This window comes from Notolabrus celidotus, chromosome 14 (genome assembly GCF_009762535.1).
Source record: "Notolabrus celidotus isolate fNotCel1 chromosome 14, fNotCel1.pri, whole genome shotgun sequence".
Lineage (NCBI taxonomy): Eukaryota > Metazoa > Chordata > Actinopteri > Labriformes > Labridae > Notolabrus > Notolabrus celidotus.
The window spans coordinates 19,803,560-19,825,631 of record NC_048285.1 but is presented as its reverse complement, the minus strand read 5'-3'; the positions used below and the strand labels follow the sequence as shown (position 1 = coordinate 19,825,631).

Genomic DNA, 22,072 nt, shown 5'->3' with positions numbered 1-22,072 from the left:
TGTACAGCATGTATCCAGATATGAAAACATAGACCTAGCTATTTAATTGGCACCTTTCAATGTAAGGGCAACAGATGTTCATCAAACAGACTTTATTTGCAGTTACAGCCCTAAGTTAGGCTGTAACACAGAGTTACTGAAAAGAAACATCAGGGAAAGCTATAACCCAGGTGGGAGTCTCGACTTCTGAAATGGTGCACCACAGCATATGAGACTACTCTATTTGAGTCCAAAAACTTGTATATTATGAGTAATGACTGAAGGTTAGACTGAAGGAGAAAAAAATCAACAAGTTATTTCTCTATAATATACACTATTACACTGAATTACTAAGAAAAATTGTGACAGAGGATATCTGCCCAAATGGCAAGCATTACAAGCATTCAGACTTGTAGCATGTCTGGATGGTTGTAAGTTCAGTCTTGTATGCGCCCAATAGACTGGACAGTATTAAACATGGAAGTAGTCTCAGTAGCATCACTTGTTGGTTACTGAAGAGGAGTTATGGAGCCGAACAACTGCGGTCGCCATTTCGGAAAAGCTGCCGACCCTAACTTCTAGTCAACATGAAAACAAGTGAACAGGTGGAGTTGAGGCGGGTGTTCAGTTCCCTGGCAAACTGCTACAATATGCCCACCTTTCAGCCAACTTAGCCATGCCCCTAATTATGCCTAATTGAAAAAAGGTAGTGCCTTAATATCTTCATAACCAGTGAGTTATTAAAACACTTGACCCCAGTGTGTATGAATAGAGAAATAGATTACCAGACATGACTATTCAGCCTGTAAAAATTAACATTTTAACATTGCTGTTGATGGGGTTTTCGTGGCTTTTAGAGCCAGCCTCAAGTGGTCACCTTTGCATGGTTTAATTTCTGAAGGTTTCCAATTGATGCACCCCCAAATCTTAAGGACTTCTAACTCAGCAGTGTATTGGATATTGCAGAGCTGCAGTTGACCACTTGAAGGAACAATATGGGAGTCCTACATTTGCCTTTATTTTTGCTGAAATGTAGTGGTTTGGATGAATATAAAGTTTAACTAGGAGTTTTTTTTACAGCCTGTTTCAGTATTTTAGCCCTTGTATTGCTTATGGTGCCCTCATAGTTTTATTCAAAGATGTTTTTACATACAAAGAAGTTGTTGTAATAACCAATAATGATGGAGTGTAAGGATTCCACCTACTTTAGTTGGACCTAAATCTTAAAACAAACATATTCTTGGCCAATGAAAATAAAAGATACAGTTCTTCTAGTTAGCTGTTGGCAAATGAGATGAGGAAGTGTACACACGATACCCAACATGGAATTAGGAAATAGAATGTGGCTGCCTCTCAGATAGCTTCTCCTAACAGGATTTGTGTAGCAATCAACTAAAAATTACGACATATGCCTTGAGTTAGCTTCAATAGAGGAAATAACACAAGTACAGTGTTTTTGCACATTTAAATTAAAATGTTTCAGTGCTTTCTGATGGAATTTATTGATTTATTGATTTATTTTTAAACTTTTTTAGATGGTTTACGATACATGTTCGAAATAAAGACATCAATTCAAATCAACAGTACTTGCACAAATGCAATCCATGCCCTCCTTTTTGTTTTTTTTGACAGATTACATCACAGTTGTCATTTGTCTGAAACATCTCTGAGAGGATAGTCTTCCACCATCTCAAACAGCCGAGTGTCAAGAACAGTGAACAGCTAGACTTCAGCAGCATCAAATGGGTACAGTGTAGGCTTTGGGTTCTTGTAGCTCAATCTCAGTTAAAGAGGAGCTTGGGTGAACGCCTGTTTAGTCTCTCTGTTGCAAAAACAACAACGTTTTGCAACGTGGTCATTGCCAACATATTCACCAGCCCAAGTCATTTTCCACTATTGGTGCGTAGGGTTTTCAACCTTTTACAGTTGCTTCCACTTCCTCCTTTATGTGCTATATTTTTAAACTTGTCAGCAGTTTCTTTTTTCAGTTGTTCAGAAAACGGAAACTCTACCATATCACCTTCAAGTGTGACAGCTTACTTATCAGATAAACCTGAACTTATAGTGTTACAGTACTCATAAGAAAAAGGGGGATTAATTATAGATTCTGTGCACATAAAGGCTGTATATTATATTTACTGTACAATGTTGTGTACAACTTGAAAAGTAGAGGAACACATACAAAAAAAAGCATTATCTTCAGATAGTTGACTAAACTCTGTTCTTCGGGAATAGCTTTCTCACAGTTCATTTTTGCACAATGTAAGTGAAAGGTCCAAGGCTGCAGGTAACTGTAGCCTCAAGCGCTTCTTTAAGAAGCGACTCTCTAATGGACATTCAGACAGCAGAATTCCCTTGATGAAACTTGTCAAGAGAACAAAACACTCCGACGTTGTTGCCTCACTTTGCTTCCTCTCATCAATATTTGATGTTTTCTTGCTCCTAGAAGGAAACATTTGATTGTGTATCTTTAACAGTTTAATACCTCTGAAAATATGTTCAGAGTGTGGGTCCTCTCACATTCCCAATTCTATAAGAGTTAGTACGCTGTGTAAAATGTTGATATAAACAGAATGTGATGCTCTGTAAAATATTTATAGCTTTTGTTTTAATGCAAACAGTGCAAAGATAACATATCAAATGTTGAAACTGAAACTTTTTTTTTTTTTTAAATGTAAAAAAAAAATAAATGCTCCTTTTAAATGTGCTGCTAACAGTACATTGAATAACAGTTGGGACATGGGCAGGTTCTACCATCATGTTGCATCATCTCTTCTTTCAACAACACTTTGTTAACATTTAGGAACCAAGGCAAAATTCAGTTTGGCACTTTCTTGATACATCACACAATGTCTTTACTGACAGACATTGTCTGGATGGCAGCATGTGTTGCTTAAAAACCTGTATGTATTGTTCAGCATTAATGGTACCTTCCAACACGTGTTAGCTAGCCATGCCATGGGTAATTATGCATCATCATACCATCAGGGCTGCTGGCTTTTAAATTGTGTGCTGATGACAAACCAGGTAGTCCCTTCCTCTCTTAGAGTGCAGGATTAAGCGTCCATTAATTCCAAAAAGAATGTCAAATTTTGATTTGTCAGACCACAGACAGTTTTCCACATTGCCTCAGTCCATCTAAAATGGGCTTAGTCCCAGAGAAGTTGTCTGCATTTCTGGATCATGTTTTTCATTGGATTTTTTTTTAACAAACTGTGTTCACAGACAATGGTCTTTGGATGTGATTTTGAGCCCATGCAGTGATTTCCACTGTAGAGTCATGTCTTTTTTAAATACAGTGCTGTTGATGTTCTGATCACAGCCATCCAGTATCAGTTATCAACATTGTCCCTTTTGTACAGAGATTTCTTCAGATTCTCTGTATCTTTTAATTATATTTTGTACTGTATTGTATGGAAAATGCGGACCACGGGGGGTTCTGAAAGTTATTGCAATTGTAACAACTACTAAAATTGCAAGCGATCAATGGATGGGGGAAAACGACTTAAAGGAAACAAAAGTATATGGAAGACTCAGGAAAACCCCCTTAACATAAACTCAGTGGCTAACAGGTTCGCCTTCAAAGAGAACTCAAATACTGGGGTAAAGACCTGTCCAACTTCCAAAGAATAATCTTCTAATAACAACAAGGGAGACGGGGCAAAACACAGGGAGTATTTTTGATGTTTAGGCAACCAAACAATGCTGAGAACATTTGAGAGCTCCACCCAGTAACTCAGAGAGAGAGAGCTAATGAGTCAGCACAGGGAACTGGACTCCAGGGCCCGAATGCACGTTCAGCCAGTAGCGATGAAAACGGGCCGTTTGTACTAACAGTGAAAAAGAAAATCAATGAGTGGTATGCATGAGCCAGGTTAACGCCCCAACAAAGCATTATGTTTAATGGCAATAGACCCCACCATTACAGGTGCTACATGCAAGATTACCGCACCTGTTAGGCTGTTTAAAGGATGGCGGACATGGTGCTTATGCGTTACCGTTTAAGACGAAATATGCAGGACAACAGATCTTTAGGGATTGAATGAATCCTTTGGAAAAGTATGACAATGTTGAAATATACAGCAAATTTATATTTAGGAGAAACAATTATTATTCTTAGGTAACCCACCAGCAATACCGTGAAGTGAATCCTTCCCAAACAACTCCGTTAACAAGTCCTCATCCTTCTATGGGGGAACAGGTGGTCCTCCACCTGGACCACGTTGGTGGCAGTGCTTGTTGCGCAAAGCCGCTTTGATGTTGCTGATTTTATTTTTTAGGTCTTCTACTGTGCGCTCAGAAACACCACACACATTTACCCAGTTCCAGATCTTAAGCAAAACTTTCCCTTTATCCTTGTTTGTTATCTTTGACGATTGACTTGCTTATAATAGCTGTTTGTTCATTCTATATTCTTGTAATAAAATGTTCATTTCTTCTTCCGCTGAAAAATAGTTTTTTCTTGATCTTCTCTCAGTCACACCGGCACCGCTCGCCATGTTTATTGTTGTTTAGGCGTAGTAGGCATGCGCAATTGGAATTTGTTGGATAGGGGTTTTCCAGGAGGTTACCTGAACATATGTTGTTTTGCACCAGCCTCGCTTTCATAGCGCAATTAGTTAATTGGCCTATTATTTGTAGTCGTGCATGCGGCTAACGCTACGGCCAAATGGGCTGTTCCATAATGGTACATTAAGACTAATGGTGCTGTTTGTGTAATGACTGGACGTGCATACGGGCCCTGGAGTATATATAAGCTCCCCACACTTGCTCAAAACCCTGCTCAAGACCCTGCACCATGATGATTACATCATGGTGCAGGGTCATCACAGAACTCTGAGAATGGCCAGACTGAGCACCCCTCACACTGTATATGAGGAAACCCCTAAATTATTTGCAATGTTAATTTTAGGATTATTATTGTTGAATTGCTGAACTATTTCCTGACCCAGTCTTTCACAGAGTGGTGCAACTTTTTCAGTGTTTCTGTCCCAACTGTTGCTGGCATTCATTGTAAAATAAGCATATATTTTTCATAAAGTAGTAACTGTGTTTAATTTCCTTTACAACATTTGATTTGTATTCTTTGCACTATTTACAATGAAACATAGGCTTTTTATCAACATTTTACACAGCATCCCAACTCTTATTGAATTGTGGATGGAACTAAACAAAACTGTCTGAAAAATTCCCCTAATGAACAAACTGATTTCTTGCACAAGATGCAGGAGAGTGCCAACCCACTCAGTCCTCCTCTAAATATGCATTTCTGTTTCTGAGACCACACAAACCACATGCTCGCTAACTTCCTTACTGATGCCTGTGGAGCAACGAAATCCCCCTTCAATGTAGAAACCCTCTTGACCTTTACATTTAAGCCTGTACTGTATGAGTCAACACCATCAGGTTCTTCAGGAACTTAATGTGAGTCAATGGTCAGCATAGACAGACATCCTTGGAACAAAAATATACAATTGATTCTGTGAGTTTAAGATTAATTTTGCACTGAGATCCTAAAAAACTAATCAGCCTCCTTTTTTTTCTGAGACTTTTGGGTGTGTTAAGATTTTTTAATCTGATGAACTTCTGAACTGTCCCTTTAAGATAAGAGAAGACAGTCCTTTACTCATCCCACCACGGGGAAATTCAAGAATTTAGGTGAAGTTACAAGGAATAACAGATAGAAAGTATCATAGATCGTGCAGTGATAGGCTGGAAAGTATGAGTAAACCATGCTTAGGTGTGAAGTAAAATGAGGTTAGAACTCCATGGTAAGAAAGGACACGTTACCACAAGTTTCACACCACTTTGGTGACAGAAGTTTGTACATTCCCCATGTTTAAGTGCTGATTACTTTAAAATCAGAGTCCAGTTTAATTTGAAATATATGCTTTTTTCTTAATCTTAGTTTGAATGAACACAATATGAATCTCAGCCCAAGGCCAAACATCTCCTGACCCCAGATACTATCAGCAGTGTTTTCATATATGAAAACTAGTCCACAGAATTAACAACTGTTTCTACATCTATCTCTCTCCTGAAGCCTATTGGATTAATTTTCCCAGCTGTTTTCAATACAAGAGCTCAAAAAAACCCATTGAACACCACTTTTCCATCACAAAGTTTTACAGTGAGCCACTAGCTGTGAACATTTAACTGTATAAAAAGCCAGATGCAAGAGCTGAAGTTAGCATGTTTCTAAGGTCAGCAAAAGCGCATCTCTAAATATATGCTCACTGTCTGTGCTGGATCGACCAGACCATCAATGTGCAATCAAATTTGCAATATTGACAGATAATATTTCAGTCATGTGTTTGAAACTATATTTAACTACCCTCAAGTAATCACAAGTCTGTTGTTGCTGATTCAACTTTAAGAATTAAGTATATGTGCTCTTATCACTCTAAGAAGAATAGCGATTAACCGTGACTTTCAAATGTTGAAATACTGCTTTAGTGATTCGTGCATGGCTACAGCATTTAGCTCTCTCTCTATGTGCTCACTTCTGCACATAAACAGCCCTCTTTAAAGGGCCTGTAATCTCCTCACGGCATCCTTTTAGCCTGGTGTAATGAGCTTGCAGTGAAACATGATCAGTTAAAAAAAGGTGGGGTGGGAAGAGTCCTCCAGGACAGACAAGATGGAAAATAATGGGCTGTACAGTGTAGACAGCCATTACGTGGGTTAGTTTCTGAAGACTCATCAGTCATCAGCTCTCAATAGCAGTGTGTCTCTGCCAGGATGTAACCATTTACAGCAGGGTCCAGGTACATTAACCCAGCTGCTGGTCTTAGTCATCTTAAGGTTATGGGAAGTGATCATGACCTGAATTAATAAGTTTATAAAGCTATTATTCCACACACTATTTTGATCATTCATCACTCCTTTAAGTGGAAAGTGCCAAAATATTCCTAACTTGAAGCCTCGGTTCTCAGATTTTTTATTTTTAAGTTATATTTTTAGGCATTTTTTGCCTTTATGGATAGGACAGCTGAAGAGAGACAGGAAATGTGGGAAGCAGAGAGACGGGGTGGACATGCAGTAAATGGTCGAGGCTGGAATCGAGCCTGCAACCTCTGCAACAAGGACCATAGCCTCTGTATGTGGGGGGCTTAGACTGCTAGGCCACCAGCACCCCAGATATTTCTGATTTTTTTTTCTTTTTTTTTTTCTAATATGACAGCAAACACAAATTCTGGACATTAGCTATTCAACAATGTCACCTTTGGCTTTAGATTAGTTGTGAAGAGTAGTTTTCAACATTCATTTAGTTTGTAGAGAAATCCACAACTCTTTAATCTAATAATCATTTTCAAATTTAGCAAAAATGTAACTAAATCTTAACCTCTAAACAAATAAAGTTATGGAAATAAATTATACCTCCATTACTTATACAGCAGTTTTCTTTGACATTGTAGTTTTAGAAATGGGTCCAGGAACAGTTTGCAGAGCAGTGATTGATTATGAATAAGCATGTTTTCAAATGTTCAACCGTCTGAGTATGCAATGGACTTTTTGTATAGTACGTGTGAGTACATTGCTTATACTTATGTGTCTCTAAGCAGACTCGCTGTAAGGACTCTGTTCAACTAAATAATCACCATGATCCTCGGCTGCTGTAAGCCATTCTCGATGTCTCTTTGAACCCTAGACTACTACTTGCTCCTGTTTAAGGAGAGCCTGACACCTCATCAGTTTTGGCCCCACAGCCTGCAGTGCTTGGATATGACAGTTTATAACAAGTGACCCTCTCTGTCTGCTGAGAGGACCATAACAGGCAGGGTGGCATACGGGAACAGAAGCAAAGCTGAGGGTGGTAATGTGGGGGTGAGGATGGTGGAAGAGCGTATGATTCATGTCTGTTTAAAATGCCTCTGGCAATGCTGCATAATGGATTAAGTAAATGTTGAGCACAAGATACATTTGTCACTGTGTTTGTTAGTGTGTTTTACGCCAGTAAGTCTAACATTAGTTTTACATTGAGTATAATGTCAAATAACAAATTGTTGCCTGTGGAAGGTATGTTCTTGGTCATGATCCAAGACATTTAATGGTTTTCTAATTGTGGTTACAAAGGATCATCTTTTATGAATGTTTGACAAGCTTTCAACATATTAAACATTGTCTTGCGTTGTGCTCATATCTTAGCAAAATCTCAAAGTTTGACTGGAGCCATGCTACCTGGTACCTTTTTTATAGGTTTATATTTAGCCTAATTCAATCTTACATGATAATTAACTCTTCACTAAACTGAAGCACACAAACTACTTTTGATTTAGGTTCATTTTCACTAATTATTCACACCACAAAAACTACCTTTGTCACCTTTGTTAAAATATGACTAACTGAGTAGTCTAAAGGTAAGAAAACACTCAGAAGAAAGTCAAAATTAAGCACTATTTATTTAACAGGGTTGACTGTAGAATGTTAATAGAAACATTTCCACCCATTGTGATATGTAAGGCCAGAAGTCAGTCTCAGTGGGCACTGACAAATTGCACCAGTGGGGCTAAGGCAGAAGCAACCTGTCTGGCAGAGCCGTGGAACTGATGTCACATCCTTTCCTCTCACCAAAACACACATTTAACGTATGGATAAAAACTTCTAAGAAGCACCCACTCATGGTTAAGGAAAGTTCAGTGACTTTTTTGTTAGTGTCCGTTATGTTTCTTTATGAACCGGCTGTCTTACTGATCTTCCGGTTGTGTAAGATACTCAATTCTGATTGGTCCAAACCCCTTGATAACCCTTTGACTACGCACTGCTCTGTTGAATACATACAACTTTATCTTCTGCTCAGCTTAGTTTTCTAAATCAAAATTTTGCCAAAACATGGTTCACTTTGTTTGTGTTTTTAACTTTCACTATGATGATGTTTTGGTGAGGACCGGTTTTGAATCAGTCACGATCATATGGTCGCAAGTCAGCGGCGCTCGTTCATTTGAGCGGGGGGGGGGGGGGGGGGGGGGGGGGGGCGTCGTTTTGGAGGATCTCTGAGGGAGGAGGGGAGGGGTTAGACGGAGTCCTGAGGAAATGCTACATTCAAATTCATGCTAGTTTTCCAAGACTGCCAACCCCAGCTTTAAGTAACTGATGGTGGAATTGTGGCTGTGTGGGTGTTATTATAGCCCACATATTCTAGATGCTCTAAAACTATATATTCAGTGAGTACCCAACAGTGTTGCTGACAACATTGGTTGTGCAATTCAAGAAATTTCACCCAACCTCAAATAACTTGAAGTAGTCATGAACATCTGGGTGTTGTTTTCCTCCACTCTGGAGTGAAACCACCTCTGACAAATCCAGGATGACAACACTGTTCCTGAGTTTTGAAGGTTTTATGCCACTGAGCTCAACCTCTTTTCAGAAGAATCACAAGCTGAATACTGTTGATTTGTTTTTGCGTACACTCATTCTTTTCCTTTCTGGGCGTCATATCTGTTCGTGTCTATGTGATTAACCACATCCTCATGAGCTAAGCCAGAGAATGAGGACAGAGAAGACAAAGTTGGCCATGCGTCTGGTTCCTGGTAGTCCGGCTTGGCCTGGCTTTGGACTTGTTCTCACCCTGCTCCAGCTTATTCGTTTCCAGGCCAGGCCTTAGCAACAGGGAAACATTTACAGCAATTCACGCAAGTACTCAATAAGCACAAGCCATTGATTAGGTCATGGTTTGTTGGATATTTTATGGAGGCAATGGACAATTGCTGATGTAGTTCTCTGTGCCAGCTGCTGCTTCTCTCTCTTTCTATCTTTGTGATGAATAAGCAACCAGCTGCTGCCGCCTGGGCTGCCTGTCAGCAGCATGTCATACCTTAAGGGTTATCTCAAGAAAAAGTTGTGGTTTTGTCAGGCAGCATTGTCCGCATCTGTATCCAGGACACTTTGTACTTCCGAAAGCTAAATGTGTGCTCACACACAGAGCCTTTTTTTGTGATAGAGCGACTGATGTTGACATTTGTTAGAGCCTAGCATAACAAAAAGAACCGCAGTCTTAACTGACACTGAAACCAAACACTCGTTCACGTGTTGTCATCTGGTCTTAACACCAAAGGGCCGACAACTTTATGCTGAGTCACAGCAGCTCACAACTCATCTTGTTCTGATCTCACAGAGGCATGATTCAGGTTCAGTTTGGCTACCAGTTGACAACATGTTTAATCTTTTAGAATAAACATGATCAGGACACTGTCCAGTAAAAAAGCTACACTTGGAATGATTCCCATTAATGAATCGGCATAAAATGACAAAGAGAATAACATATGTTGTCTCCTAATCAACAATGTTCAGTGTCGTGTCACAGTTTGCTTGTTCTGTTCAAACAAGTTTGAAATCTGATATATTTAGCTCATGTTTGACATTTTTGCAGATTCATCACTACAAAGTGAATAACTCATGATCAAAATGGTCATAGATTGATGATACTTCAGTGGGATAATTTATTGAGCATAACTTTTAAGTCCAAATAACTTTGGTCAGATTCTCCTGATTTACATGTTTCAAGACAGCAAGAAGGGAGACACATTCAAAACACCAAAGCAAACCAACTCAGGGAGTGACAACACCTGAATGTAATGCTAATCTCTCAAAGCAATTATGTGCAATATTCACATGGCTTTAAAGATACAGTGTGTATAAATGGGAATATTTATTTATCTAGCTGAGAGATTCTAGATTGAAATGCTCTATTTCTTTTCTTGGTGAAGCGAGCTGGGATTTGAGGACATGGAGCTCCTATGATGCTTAGGTATGATCCTCCATATGTCCACATGTTCTCCAATACATTTTTACTACCAACATCGATCGCCACTTATTCTCTTGAGCAGAGCAACCAGTCTCTTCTGCCTGTTTTTTCAAACTGTGCATTTCAGACGACCACCTCTTAATTACAAAAATGCATATGTTACTAGTTTGTCCATTTTGTGCTACTGTTGAAAGATTGCAGTGCAAGGTGGCAGCCGCCATGGAAGAGGATCTGCTGCTATGTAGATATAAAAGGCTCATTCTAAGAGAACAAAAAACAGAATTTTCTTTATATTCAGGTGATCATTCACTAGTTTAGACATTCTCACAAATCTTATGTTACATGTCTATTAAGTTACACACTGCACCTTTAATACTAAGTACCTCACTGGATAGCTTACTTCGACACAGCCTGATCCAAGACACTGAAGCAAAATCAAAGCCCAGCAAAAGGAATCAAGAGATTTTATGGCGGCAAAACACATAGTTGGAAAAGCATTGATTCTAGAGGGCAGGTGAGAAGAGTAGTGATGATGTTGAGACATAGCAGCAGGAAGGAAGCAAACAAAAACAACATGCAGAGTAGCCTCCAGAGAGCTTGTGTGTGGTAGGTCATTTATGCTTCACAAACCAGTTCCAAATCCATGAAGGTTAAAAATCCTACAGCACCAGAATGTGGTTACAACATGACTGACACACAGCTATGTATAGAGGACACAACTCTCTCACTTCAGTTTGTGACCTATGAATAGTTTACTCTATCTAAACTCTGCTGTTTCTTTCTGTAGATTGCCGGCTTCATCAACGCCATTAAGCCATTTTGTGGGGACACAGAGAACCTGACTGCCTTCCGCTTCTACGCCCTCAACCCCATCGTGGATCCCTGGGTCTTCATCATCTGCCGCAAGTCTGTGTTCCATCACCTTTGCTCTCTGCTCAGCTGCCGCTTCGGCAGACGAGCGGTGAAGACAACAGCACACACCGCTCTGTCATTACCCCTCGACAATCACATACAGCGCAACCCCCCAGACGTGACACTTTCACAGGCCAACATTTACCCCAGTTTACCTTTGTGACCAAACAAAAACCTTCACTTAGCAGGGTTAAGTGGAGGCCTGAAAGCTTTCATTTCTGAGAAACATTAGGAGAACTTTGTGAAAGAAAACATTTGCAAAAATGATTCCTCCACTCGACTTTTCAGGCACAAAGACGATGACGGAGAACATTGGAAATCCATGACAGTTTGACAATGAATGAACATTGGAGAAGTAATCGCATTCGGTCTTATATTGACTGAGGTCATATGACTGATGGAAACTGTGTCACAAATCAAACAGCACTGTAACTTAGCACTAAGGAATGCATACCACCACATAAATCCTATGTATGCCTATATACTGTAAAATCTGAATATATGCACTTGGGTATAGCTACATTGGTAAACAATACGCATGACTGTATGCTGTCTTCTTATTTGTCTATCTGCCATTTCTTTAAAGGTGACATATCACGCTTTTTTCATCAATATATATTGGTCTAAGAGGTCCCCAAAACATGTCTTTAAAGTTTATGCTCAAAAAAAACACTTTGAAATCAGATTTTGGTCTGCCTGAAAATCCCTCTTCTTCAGCAGCCCTCAGAACACTCTGTTTTCTCTCTGACCACGCCCCCTCAGCCCTCGGCTCTCCGGCACGTTGATCTAATGTTTACATGTTGGCTGAATATACACGGCTGCTCACAGACCCGCGTTACTTCAACCCTCTGAATCTGATCCAGAATCTGATCCTGACAGAGAGGCGCCTGCAGCAGGACCTTTCTGAACGATTGGTCACAGATTTAGTGTTTCTTGTTGTTTTATTTATCAGTATGTAGACGTGTGTCTTGGTACACAGCTACCAACATGTAGCTATGTAACTATGCTAACTAGCGCTAGCACTTATCCATGATAAATAAAAATCATCCACTAGATCTTCAAATCTGCAGACGTGGGGAGTAAAACCGACCTTTGTATTTTATAAATACAGCCTACAACTAGCATGCCTCCCTCCTAAGCTCCTTGTTAGCACACGTGTGCAGGGAATGAAAAACAGAGTAGGAGTTGAGTATTACTTTATACAGTCTATGGGCTGAATAAGCTCTGAGCTCTGACTCCATGACGGACCGGATATTGTTGTTACGTAACAAAAACATGGAAGTCTGAAACGGTTCGTTTTAGACACATTACAGAAAGGTGTAGAAATCAGAACAGGGGCAGAATGGATTTTTTTCATTCTCGGGGGGTTCGTAGACATGCCAGGGACACATATTTCAGGTAAAGAACCATTAAAAAGTCCATTTTGCATGATATGTCACCTTTAAGACACAGAAATGAACTCTTTGCTATTGTATTGTCCACATCTGCAGCTCCTACACACAACAGCTATAACTTCAACAACATGAGGATTACCTGTTTGTCCTGACATGTTCATCTGTTTTCTTGAGATCAGAATTACATTGTGTAATGCATCAGAGATAGGTGAGTGCTATGCAAAATAGAGACACATGTTAATGTGTCATTCACATTTGGTCATAAAACAAATTATTGGATGGATCCAAATTCTGACATTGTGATTGCACTAAACAAGACGCGTGATGGTAATTAAAGTAGTTGTTACTTATTCTCTTGACCCCGTTAGTCTCTCCACTAAATAAGGAAAAACTGTCCATTTGCTGACAAGTATAGACTTGATAAAATAAATGAATGTAGCTTTTTGGGTCTGCATATGCGATTTTGAAATGCCTGGAATCTGCTATCTTTCTGGTGGCCAGCAGGGGGCAGCTCCAAGTCAAATTATAGAGAAGTTTGAGGAAATGTTCTTTTTTTTCCACAAGGTGTTTTACTCTGAAACCTGAACCTTTGATTTTTCTTAATCATTAGTTTCAAATATTTAATACAACAAGACACTTGTTCAAATTATATTCCTTAATGTGAACTATGCGATTGAGAAGTTACAGCCATGGTGACCTCTACTGATCTCCCACTTCTCCAAACGTTGTTACTGTTTTTCTCCCAAACATGCAGATAGTGAACACTGAAATGCAAATCTTAAAGCCTAAAAACTGGGTAGTCTAAAAATTGTCGTGTGACTTCAAGGTGGCTACATCCACATTTCACATACTTTCTCTGTTGTCCAGGTATTCATCTTACAGGAAATTTCAACATCATGGTCATTAAACACTTTTCAGCGTAGACCTTGGCCTTTTGAGAGAAAAAACACAGTGCAGTGCAGATTCTAAAAAAAAGAAGAGCTTTCTAAGCACTCTTTCAATTGTATGTAACTTTAGGCAGAAGTCTGGGTTCCAGCTGTTTTGCATTTTCACCTCTGAAACTGCTCATTCTCCTTTGAAGATGCACTTGTATGACTCATAACACCTGAATATGCCGGTTTAGTTCTCGACATAGCAATCTTCCATCTGCAGCACAAAAAGCTTGTGCACTGAATCATGAATATAAACATAACATTTAACAGATAATACTCCTATATCCAGCTGTTGTGTTCAGTTTACAAAAAAAGGTAACCTGTTGTGGAAACTTCTAGTCCAGACCATTATGTCTTTGTAGTGCATGAATGGTTCGATCCTGACCCTGCTTCACAATCTCACTGGTTTTTAAGCTACCTGATGATTACATGTGAATGTTTTTTAAGAACCTGTTGTGGTTTTAAAATGCTGCAAAATGCACTGTAAGAATTTGTCTTTTGTTGTTGTGACTTTAATGCTGTAGTTGTATTTTAATGTAGTGTATTTAAACCTTTACACTGTGCTATACTGGTGTGCATACTATCAGTTGTATTTGTTTGGTTAATGCAGTTGTGTGTAGAGATATACGTAAAGCAGATGTGATTTATTATTTAAGCGGTGTTGCACATTCACTTCATGCTTTATCGTCTTTAAAGTCTCTGTCACGCATGACCTGAGGTACGTCAGACACATTACCACTTGCACATATGGTCTTTAAGGGTTTAAGTATTTGAGTTTTGCATCAGTTCAAGTTAATACATTTCTAGAAAAACAATGTATTATTTTCCTTTCTCTGTGTATGTTCACAAAAACTATGTTGACATTGATTGTGATGTTAAACAGTCCCACCTATAAAAACATGCTGTTCTCTGTATAATTCCTGACTATCATGAGTCCTGAGCAGGTTTGCCGTATGTTTACAGTACATGACAAGGGAGCAGTGACAAGATAAAAACAAGATGATTCTATATAAATTCAGATTATCATTTGTTTGTCTTGATATGTCCTTAACATAGGCCTTGACCAGCAGGGAGAATTTACTTTACACACACAAAATTGTAAATATATATCTGTATGATTATGAAAACCAAAATAATATACAGTATATCAAAGTTTAGATGGAATTAAAGGTTTCCAAATATACAGATATTCTTGTTCATTAGTTTACTATATTATCTTAGCAACTTTTTGATTCCTGTTGAATTGTGTGTTCCTGTTATGGATGAAATTAAGCAAGACATTTAAGATGGCACAGCCTGAAAGATCTTATTTTTTTTATTAGGAAATTAATTTATCCACTTCTTACCATTTGTTCTGGATTTTGATCTGCCAGCTGCACAAAACTGTGAAATGTCAGCTCCTCAAAGTATAATTTATCAAATGTGAAGCAACTGTTTAGTAGTCACAGATGTGTGATTCAGAAAGATAGCTGAAGCAGTCACAAATAATCACATTTGAAAGTGCTCCTTATTGTAGGAAACAGAGGACTCCTGCAAATAAAACTGTCTCGTAACATTAACAATAATGGAAAGAAAAGCTGATGACAGTTTAAACATAAACTTACTGTTTCAACAATAAACAGTTGGTCTTTAGAAAAGTCTCAGAAAATCCAAAGTTGGAAGCTCTGCTGAGTTGAGGTTTGGTACTTTAGCACCACTATGTGGTCAATTGCGTTTACTTCAACACCTAAATCTCAAAGTCAGCTTCCCCTCAGGCTACCACTCGTCACTGACAGTGTAGTGGCAGAAAGTTAATATAGTATAAATCAATACTGCTGCAAACCTTCATTTGCTTTCCAGGCGTGAGTTGCTCAACAAAAGATCCCCCTCCAGGGCTTGATGAATAATAACTTGCATGCAAGGTTAATTATGGCTCACAATGCGGTTTGTTTCATCGGATTACACAAGCAATTGATTAAAGACAAAACCACTGCAGCTGTTTTACTCCCTTCACAAAACAATCCGCAGGTTCTGAAGAATATAACTTATCAAGTATTTGATAAAACAAATTACCCAACATGCAGTTATTTTTTTGTGTCAAACTGACTCATCATTTTGAGAGAAAACAAAATAGTGAATAACAACCCATGTGGCCAACAACGCCTTACAACATGACTTTCTTTTGATTTCCTCAGCTTGTCTTCGCATGATTCATGAATTCAGTTATAGGTAAAAAAAAATGCTCAATGTACTCTCACATAATAAGACAGACTCCAGGCAGTTTTACTGTTTACTCATTTTACTGACATATGATGCCACACAGAACCATTCATTTATTTTGAAGTGACTTCTTAAGCACATGCCTTCAGAATTTTAAAAAAGAAAACACTTTCAGACATTCGTCATTCTGTGACAGGACGAACTCTCCAACCTCTACACAGCTGACTGTTTAAAAGCTCTACGAGTAGCTGCCTGCCTCGAACAGTTTGATGACGATGGCTTCATGGGGCCGCAGTTCCAAGGAGTACAGATCTGTTGTACCCAAACGGTCCATTTCTGTGCTGGTCACAAAAACTCCAGCTTTGGGCAGGCTTGGGGCCCATGCAGGATCCAAGAGGTGAGGCTCTGGCCCAACATTAAGCAGGACGAGGAAGTGGACGCAACCCCATGAGCGCAAGAAGGCAAGGACCGGGAGTGGAGGGGAGCCGGAGATGGAGGAGGACGCATTGGAGGAGGAATTGAAGGGGAGGAAAGTAAAGCTGCCGAATAGGAGAGCTTCTTCTCTGGCTCTGGAGTGACTGAGGGAGGTAAAGAGAGCTACAGCTAGACGCTTCTGCTTCTCTTTGTCCTGAGGAAAACATGATTGGGGCGTGTAAGACAGTCAAATGTGACCAAAAAAATGTGAATATAGAGCAACACCAGATAGCTAGTTTTAATACTTACTATCTGACTGTCTGATGGTGAGTTATTTTCTCCAAGTGACGACCTGGCGTTCAGAGACACGTTCTGTTCGACAAAACAATGTTTTATTATATACTTAAATAAAACTTTAAATGGCAACTTTTAAAAGTTTGCAGTCTGATGCAGAATCTGACCTGTCTTTGGTCGAGGTCTTCGTCATACTCGACTGCAGGTGATCCAGGGAGCGTCATCATCAGCACTCGGAGTAATTTCTTCAAATCAGGAGAAGCTTTACCTCCAACCTGCAGACAGACATTACAGTTGAGAAAAAAAACTTGAAAAAAGCAGCACTTGAAAACTACACCGCAAATTACATTTGCTATTCAGCTAAAGCTTAAACATTTAGTTAAAAGAAGAAACTATTTGGCTAATTTACTGTTTTATTTACTTTAATTCCAAATGTCTTACCCTCGATGAGGTTATAACATGGTATGGTACAATTTTACTTTGTGTCCGTCATATTGTATTTTAGCGGTTTGATCATTTTCTGCCAGCTATGGGACAATATGAGATGTTTAAATAATCCCCTTTGGCCCTTGGAAGTAGGCATTTCTAACCTCTCTTTTGACATTTGAGACAGAGAGATGAAAGGAATCTGTGCAGAAACATAAGAATGTAGTTGGAGAAAGATTTATTTAATGTAGAAATTATACCGTCAAGAGCATTATGTCTTATATTGCGCAACTAAGGAAAACACAATTGTCTTTCCACATAAACATTTAACTTATGCGGGAAAGTCATATCTACTGATTAATTGAAATGTGTCAGAAAATGACTGCTTTATCATAATAATAAGTGAAAAGCATGATGTTATAACCTTGTTAAAATGTAAATATTTTTCCTTTTTTAAAATTCATGTGTCTTACCGTCCAGCTGGGCCATATGTCCTCCTCTTTTGTTTGCAGGTGTTTCTCTATAGCATCAGCAACTTCCTTAGCAGGCAGAAGGTGATTTGAAGGAGGTAGAATTGACCTCACAACCACATTCACCAGGGTAGAGTTGTTCAGAGGAGGCAAAATGTCTCTGGTCTGTTTAACCACAACAATCCTGAAAACACACACAGACAGCCACATTAAAATGACTGAAGAGCCTCATTTTTAAATTAAAAAGTCCACATCTGCACGTATAGATACCTCTCCTCTTCCTGACTGAACTCTCTGAAGACTCCTCTCCACTCCAGCAAAGTCTGAAACATAAATATTCCATGAGTTTGTGAAAACTCTGTTTGTTATGATGGAGAATATAACTGAATATCAATTTACCTTCTCAGAATAAGCCGCATCTGTGTCACAGATTGCAAAGCCTGCAACACCCTGCTGCAACCAGAACCGGAGTCTCTGTCGTAGAAAAAGTTAGGTTTTAGGAAATCCAGCATAACTGAAAACAAGTTAAACAGTTAAATAGCTGGGGAGCAGATTCTTACATATGCTGTTACTGACTGGTTTGACAGCTTATCAGCATTTTCTTCTACATCCTGAGGTCCAATGAGGTCAACTTCACAGAAGTCTAATACCACCTTGAGACCTGCAGGACCAAGAAAACCCTTATTAGAGTCTTTCAACTCTGCAGGCTGTTAGACCAAAACAACTCTTTACTCACCTGCTTTGTTACTCTCTGCAACTAGATGCTGGATCTGAGGCAAAGTCCCAACCTTCCCACTAGCTGCTGTGAGGTTTAGAGGGGATGCTCCTTTATCAAACAGACCCTCCAGAATCAGAGCTTCTATGCCCAGGGACCTGATGTAGGGAATCTGCTCACACAACACTGAAAGGAAACAGTTTTTAACAATTCTAATTAATGTCAATATGCTCAAATGCCTCATCTCCTATTTTTCATGTTTTAGTTGTTTACAGAACTTAAATATGTATGCTTGGTGTCTACTGTTTAAAGGCCTGAGTAAAAGATGTTCATAACTGTACTTGCACAGTGTTTCACAGCTATTGTTTCAACACTACCTGTCTGGGATAATCGGGGTATCCACTATTTCAATGTAAATAAGATAACCATTCCTCTCTTTGAATCATTTCTAATCCAAGTGCAGTCATGTATAAACTGTGTTGCGTATAAACAGATTTGGTGAGAGATATCAAAAACATCTGAAACTTGAAAGTGATTTGTAACTCTTGTGGTTACTTTGCAGAATATGGCATTGCTAGTTATTCACATTGTAATAAAAGAGTCTGATGTGCGAATCCAATTTTGAATTCCGTTGTGGTCAAGGTAATTGTTCACAGATATAATTCTCTGATTATTCAGTCTCAGCCAACTGTTTTTACAGGAAAAATGTGATCTCTCCGTTTCGCCTGAAAGTCAGGGGCCTGTTCCGAGCAGACTGTAGGCCTACGTCATTTCAGTGTTTTCTATCTTTGATGTGCAATCATATTTAGTTGCACATTTAAAATCTAAATGTCTTTAGGTTCTTCCCCAAGTCTACCCTCTGGATGTCCCTCAAAAGAATAAAAACTCAAAGAAGTGGCCTCTGGATGCCCCTCAAAAATATAAAACCTAAAAAATTGCCCTCTGGATGGCCCCCAAATGTATAAAATGCAAAATAGTGCCCTCTGGATGCCCCTCAAATGAATAAAGCCTAAAAAAGTGCCCTCTGGATGCCCCTCAAATGAATAAAGCATTAAAAAGTGCCCTCTGGATGCCCCTCAAATGAATAAAGCATTAAAAAGTGGCCTCTGGATGTCCCTCAAATGTATAAAACGCAAAAAAGTGGCCTCTGGATGCCCCTCAAATGAATAAAACGCAAAAAAGTGCCCTCTGGATGCCCCTCAAATGAATAAAAACTCAAAGACGTTCCCTCTGGACGCCCCTCAAATGTATAAAATGCAAAAAGTGCCCTCTGGATGCCCCTCAAATGAATAAAAGTGCAAAAAGTGGCTTCTGGATGCCCCTCAAATGTATAAAACATTAAAAGGTGCCCTCTAGATGCCTCTCATATGTATAAAACGCAAAAAAAAGTGCCCTCTGGATGCCCCTCATATGTATAAAACGCAAAAAAGTGGCCTCTGGATGCCCCTCAAATGAATAAAATGCAAAAAAGTGCCCTCTGGATGCCCCTCAAATGTATAAAATGCAAAAAAAAATGCCCTCAAATTCAAAAAGTGCCCTCTCTCTGCCCTTGTAGTTAATTGTGGTATGTTATGATGTTTATTTTGTAATGTTATCAATTATATACAAATAAATAAATAAATAAATAAATAAATAGCATTGTGTTTTGCCTTTTTTTTATAATGCAATGTAGCCTACCCCACAATTGGTCACATAAATGTTCACCACCTGGGGGATCACGCCCAGACCCCCCTTTTGTTTTACCAAAAAAAGACAAGACATTTCCTCACCATTGATGCCCTCTGACCCCTCGCTGTGTTTGTCAGTGAACAGATCCGGTTGCAGCTGATAAAACAGAGACTTCTGCCACCATGTGAGCTCAGTAGCGACCGGCCTGGGGCTCACCACTATAATTGCAATGGAGGTGGCGAGCATGGCCACCCAGGCCAACCAGAACAGCAGCACCAGGTAACAGCGTACCCTTCTCCACCCTGGACCCCCAGCGGCTAACTCCAGCTCCTCCTTGGACATGGGCTGCCACCGCTGGTACGGCTCCGGTTCTTCTGCCGGGATAAGCAACGGGGTTGACTCCGTGTCTACCACACTGCCTGTCAGCCCGGGGCCTGGCACGCTTCCGTACCCCGTGTCTCCTGCATTCAGCGGCATCCTGCCTGGCTGCAGGTAATTAGGTGAGATAAAAATATATTTTGTTTTGTAAACACTCAATTTAAAACTTTCATGATTTTGAAGTTTAGTCTGGGCATGTTTGTTTCTCTGTGAGCATACCGTGTTACCTGTCTCCTCAGCGGTATTTTTATGTGTTTGCTCCATGAGAAATAAAAGAGAACTACAGATAATAACACTGCGGGATTTAACTTCTTACACTGTAATGCTCAGATACACAACTCGCAGCACCGCCATGACCTGCATCCAGCGTTTCCTTGTCAAAAGGCTACCTGTTTTCCACAGGTGTGCCAGTTAATTAATTAGCTGCAAGTCACGTGACACAAAGGCCCTCACTCAACTCAACTTTATTTGTATAGCACCTTTCATGCAGCCCAAAGTGCTTCACAAAATCAGAAAACAACAGCAATGGTTAAATTAAAAAAGGCATTATTATAAATAAAGTGCTTAAAAATAAGATAAAATAAAATCAACACAGTAACATTACTAAAATGAGTAAGAGTGGAAAGGAAAGTTAAAAATAATGTAGCATTGACAAGATCAGATGAATACAGGGGATAAAAGAGATACATAAATAATTAAATAAGGTAAATAAATGTTAAATCAATGATTAAATTGATTATAATAATGCAGTCCAGGGCTATTAATAAATTACTCCAGATTAAAAGCTAGATTAAAAGAGTAAGTCTTAAGTTTACTTTTAACTGCTGATTTTGCAATTCTGATGCCCTCCTCACTTCACATTTGTCACCCTAAAGCCACTGTAATTTCACAAAAAATATGGTCAATTTTAACAACTGATACAATTATTAACACTTGTGCCACATATCAATATTCAAAATTCAAAATGCTACAATGCCCTTAACAGATCTCTCTTCCAATTTTAGTCAGAACTTTATGACTCCACTGTGGCACTATTGACATTAACGCTGCACTTTACCTTGTATGTTATGTTCTCCAGTCAATTATAAATGGTGATGTCATATTGTATGATAGTATTGCCATATCAATTATTGCAGAATGTTGTATCCTAATGTCATTATCAGAGGTAGGGCATGGATCAGACATTGTGTTAATATTTCCTACACAACTTTTTGTATTAAACTGGCATTATTTCTGTCCTATTGATCCTTGATTACCCTTTCAAAATGTTTGATCTATTTGTAATAAATCTCTGAGATTGTATCCTCTTGGGACTTAATCCTACAATACCATCCTGCCTTTGCTTAAATAATTAGGCTTGTAAACCCTTCAGAGAGAGCAGTCTATTGTTATTTCTATAAGTTCCATCGAAAGGTGACATTTGGTAAATGATGGATTTACCTGTCAGCAGTTTCTGCTGAACAGGCCCTTAGATAGCCATTACACTGTGAACAGTAGCTTACTTCACCAGTATGTCATAGGTATATGAGAGAAATCAGAGCACCCAG

At 39.1% G+C, this 22,072-nt stretch overlaps 3 protein-coding genes across 5 annotated transcripts in view; 2 read left to right on the top strand and 1 right to left on the bottom strand.

Annotated features, from left to right (window-relative positions):
• ptgir (prostaglandin I2 receptor) overlaps positions 1 to 15,144 on the top strand; it is a 34,343-nt gene extending 19,199 nt beyond the window's left edge. Inside the window, exon 3 of the mRNA XM_034700514.1 lies at positions 11,511 to 15,144. Coding sequence (XP_034556405.1) covers positions 11,511 to 11,798 — 288 coding nt within the window. The 3' untranslated portion in view covers positions 11,799 to 15,144. The remainder of the gene's footprint in view (positions 1 to 11,510) is intronic.
• A 1,072-nt stretch (positions 15,145 to 16,216) lies between these two features.
• LOC117824979 (4F2 cell-surface antigen heavy chain) lies at positions 16,217 to 20,932 on the bottom strand. The gene is made up of 10 exons (XM_034700508.1): positions 20,745 to 20,932; positions 20,249 to 20,633; positions 18,501 to 18,665; positions 18,325 to 18,425; positions 18,164 to 18,238; positions 18,035 to 18,087; positions 17,768 to 17,948; positions 17,036 to 17,143; positions 16,884 to 16,946; positions 16,217 to 16,788 (listed from the first exon to the last, which is right to left on the bottom strand). The coding sequence occupies exons 1-10, from the start codon at positions 20,787 to 20,789 to the stop codon at positions 16,399 to 16,401; spliced, it is 1,566 nt and encodes a 521-aa protein (XP_034556399.1). The 5' UTR covers positions 20,790 to 20,932; the 3' UTR covers positions 16,217 to 16,398.
• rtn2a (reticulon 2a) overlaps positions 20,255 to 22,072 on the top strand; it is a 29,692-nt gene continuing 27,874 nt past the window's right edge. For all 3 annotated transcript variants that reach the window (XM_034700510.1, XM_034700511.1, XM_034700509.1), the window contains exon 1: positions 20,255 to 20,647. The gene's annotated coding sequence lies outside the window, so the exon portion shown is untranslated. The remainder of the gene's footprint in view (positions 20,648 to 22,072) is intronic.

Bases quoted from the DNA above. Each gene is read 5' to 3' on its own strand.
- LOC117824979 (XM_034700508.1), bottom strand. From the start codon at position 20,789: ATGGAGCAAACACATAAAAATACCGCTGAGGAGACAGGTAACACG. The intron at 20,634-20,744 runs GTATGCTCACAG...AATTACCTGCAG, and splicing joins CTGAGGAGACAGGTAACACG to CCAGGCAGGATGCCGCTGAA. The intron at 18,239-18,324 runs GTAAGAATCTGC...TTTCTACGACAG, and splicing joins ACCAGTCAGTAACAGCATAT to AGACTCCGGTTCTGGTTGCA.